Source organism: Pocillopora verrucosa, chromosome 3, assembly GCF_036669915.1.
Source record: "Pocillopora verrucosa isolate sample1 chromosome 3, ASM3666991v2, whole genome shotgun sequence".
NCBI lineage: Eukaryota > Metazoa > Cnidaria > Anthozoa > Scleractinia > Pocilloporidae > Pocillopora > Pocillopora verrucosa.
In genome coordinates this window covers 2,549,690-2,553,206 of record NC_089314.1, presented here as the reverse complement: position 1 = coordinate 2,553,206, position 3,517 = coordinate 2,549,690, and the positions used below count along the sequence as shown (strand labels likewise).

General features: G+C 36.6%; 1 protein-coding gene across 1 annotated transcript; it reads right to left on the bottom strand.

Moving 5' to 3' along the window:
* Positions 1–280: 280 nt before the first annotated feature.
* LOC131780700 (substance-K receptor-like) lies at positions 281–2,709 on the bottom strand. Its single transcript, XM_059097307.2, has 2 exons — positions 2,536–2,709; positions 281–1,485 (listed from the first exon to the last, which is right to left on the bottom strand). The coding sequence occupies exon 2, from the start codon at positions 1,431–1,433 to the stop codon at positions 561–563; it is 873 nt and encodes a 290-aa protein (XP_058953290.2). The 5' UTR covers positions 1,434–1,485; positions 2,536–2,709; the 3' UTR covers positions 281–560.
* Positions 2,710–3,517: the final 808 nt, after the last annotated feature.

The following is a 3,517-nucleotide window of genomic DNA, read 5'->3' as shown; positions in this document are numbered from 1 at the left end:
ATGTACTTCCTAACCACAGAGAATATGTTTATTAATTTACACTGGAATGTACATGTGACAGAGTAAAACAATATCTTCCAACGACATTGAGTATATTATTATACAAACAATATCAGAATAAAGAAGCTGGCGTGTAGGAAAATCTCGTACACGTTATTACAACGTAATCACACTGAAACTGTTATCAATACCCAATGAAAAAGTTCATATGCGTGTTACAGAAGGTCAAAATCAAATGACTAACAGTTTTCAAATTTGTGGTGAAAACTTCAATTATGGATATCAACCTATTTGACCAACTTACGTAGTTCTATAGAAATTACTGCCTGCAGAGCTGAATTCTTAGATCTTTGAGAAATATAAACAGCTCTACCATAAAACGCTTCACAGCTTAAAGTAAAGACACATTTTGCACAGAAACCTAGAAGATGGGCAAATAATCTAGTTCGATTAAAGTTAAAAGCATGCTCCCTCCATCTTCCATTTCGATGCAAACGTCAGGCCTTTTCAATAATTTTTCATGAATTGCTAAGCCTCAATTCAACTCAATAATTTCCATATCATATGTCATTAATAGGAAAAACGTGACCTCGTCTTTGCTGTTGACAACGTATTCTAAATAGGGCAATGAAAGCTCTCCTATAGCCTGGTATTTTGATAAGGTATAATATGGGGTTAATGAGAGAGTTAGCGTGAAATAAAAAAATGAAAAAGAAAAATAAACGAAAAGGTGGCATTAGAAAATTGTCAGAGGCTTCCATGACAACCCAGGTCACAAAGTAAGGAAGCCACAACGAAAGAGAAAGAAATGTTACAATGAACAATGTCGCTGTCAGTTTTCTTTCTCTCGTGGCAGCGTTATGATACAGACCCTGCGCACCGTGACGAACTTTGACATAAATTGAGGCGTAAGAGATACAGATTATCGTCAAGCAGAAGGCATTGAACGGATTCCATAAATAAAGATACTTTGACGATGCCCTTAATTCTCTAAGAGTCATATAAGCCAATGAGATGGCTCCAGCTATAATCCAAGTAATAGCAATCAATGCTTTGTAAATCCACCTCTTTAAAACGCGATGTCTGAATGGCCAGTATGTTGCGTGTAACCGTTCCAAAGAAATGACAGTTATATTTGTTAAGGAACAGACAAGGAAAAGAAAGATAGCAGCTGATCTAAAGTAAGAAAATCTATTTGAATTAAACTTCCAAATTCTACAAATCTGTCCATAGGAGTAAGATAGATCAAATGTGCTAAAACCTCCCACTAACATATCAGCAACAGCCAGATTTATGATCAGGTAGACACTACGGTTACGAAGATTGCGATGTTTTATGAAGATAAAAATTGTGATGGCATTGAGAGTTACAGTGGCAAACGAAGCTGCAAAAAGGACAGTAATCCAGGTTATGCACTCGGCTTTGGGAAACATCTTGAGCTAACGCCTCTCTTTTCCAGTTCTGCCAAGTCAATTACGATTTGAACTGTCAAGGAAAATTGAATAAGAAAATCACATCAGTAAATGTTTTGAACCCGGCGGTAACATGTGAATAGTTGTTGTCAGTCGAATGTTCTAAGTACGGTCAGTATAAATTGATGAGTCAGTTTTGCAATGATGTTATTGGCTTTAAGACTCAAGTGGCGTAGGTCGGTCTCGATACATCGGTAAAGTAAGGTCGCTCTGTTCGGTTAGTTTGTGATGTTAATGTCGTGAATGAGTCGTTTGTATGGTGTCGGTAGTGGTTGACACCTGTTGAGGGAAGTCTGCTCTAAGTTACTAATCCAGCTTTCCAGAGTCAGTCCTTGAAAGAAGTTGGTGCTGTAGGTTAGGAATTGCGCAGAGTCCCAGTCAACAGTTTGGTTCGTAAGTCGATGATGTTCACCTCTCTACGTCGCTCGCTTGTGTTCAGTCAGCCTTATTGTGAGGTTTCTTCCAATCTCTCCGATGTAGGTGGCGTGGTTTTTAGAGTCAATTTGACTTGAAACATCAAATATTCAGGACCGCCATAACGAGAATTATGATTATAATGTAAGTGTTAGTAATGATAATAATATAAATAATAATAACGATGATAAAGAAAATGATAATGATAATTATAATGATAAGATCCTTGCTATACCTTTAAATTTTTGACCCATGAAACCCAAGAATTTTGATAGAGCATTTTAGATTTGGAATAAGTTATCTGAAGTGATTCTGAAATTGACAATAAAGGATAATGTATCTTACAAGTAAGTTCTGCCCATATTTGTCAATTATTTTCAGCTGGATTTGACCGGCTTGTAGTAATAAATTGAAATTGAAGAATGTTCGACTCGCGTGTCGGTTGTTCACGAATGAAGATCTTCAAATTTCTAAGCTCACTGCACAAAAAAAGTATACAACGGTTCGAGAGGAAAACTTGTAAGAAGTGAAAAGCAAGATTTTTCATCACGCAAAATGATAGCGCCGAGATTAGTTTTTGTATAGGTATTGCCAACGTTGCTTCTAAGATTTGGTAAGAAAGTTGGTTTTATCTAATTCACGATCTTACCTTAAATGGAGAACGTCAAAACGCTTTTTTCCGGCAATCTACCTTGAAGCAACGGGGAGCGCAGTTTGAAGCAAAGTAAAGCCGATCCTTCCAGGATTTCGACTTGCATTCATATAATACTAATAGTCGGAGACTGTGTCAACATGAAGCAATTTGCTGAGCGACGCGCATCCATTTCCCTGCACCGTCAAACTAATTAAGCAATTTTTAGTGTTAGAAGCGTTATTACGATTTTAGCCGGAAAGCTCTGTATTGATGCAGCTGTTTTATTTTTGGTTTAAAGCACGAACAACCCTTTTATTCAGTTGGAATAAGTATTTCTTGCACTTTAATTTTTCACTTCAAAGAATTTTTATCTGCAACAAATTAGGCATTACCCATTGAGAAAATTATCAAAGCGCAAAGATGTAACTCTGATCACGTCTCGATTAAAAATTTAAACAGAAATACATTAAGTATGATCAAAATATCGTGCCTCTTGCCTTAATTTGAACTCTTGCTGAAATGTCAAATTGAAAATCCCAGCTGTTTTTGATTCCTCTATTATTTTCACTAAAAACACTGCGGGGGAAGTTAAGCAATTTGCACTGGCAAAGTATTCTATTGCTCCAGATGTCGACACGAAATTTTAAGACTGACAATTTGTACCCAAAAATACATATTCCACAAAGTGGTTTTCAGACCTAGAAGCTTCCGTGCGAAAACATTGAAAACTAACAAATGTACAATCATACGGAATCAACCTAAAACTGGATTCGAATACTTGGAGATAACAGAAGGCTAGCAGAGGGGCGCAATGATGCTGAAATAGCAAAGGTTTTATGGAGAGAGCATAGTTACATTTTATCCTCCAGAGCTGCGTTTCAATGCAGAACCATTGGCTTCCAAATTGCATTTTGCAATGGCATTTTAGTAAGCAAGCCGCCTCTTTAAAAAGCAACATTTCCTTTTTATTTTACTAGTTTTGGAATTTTTCCTTAAT

Coding starts and splice junctions, on each gene's coding strand:
- LOC131780700 (XM_059097307.2), bottom strand. CDS start 1,433: ATGTTTCCCAAAGCCGAGTGCATAACCTGGATTACTGTCCTTTTTGCA.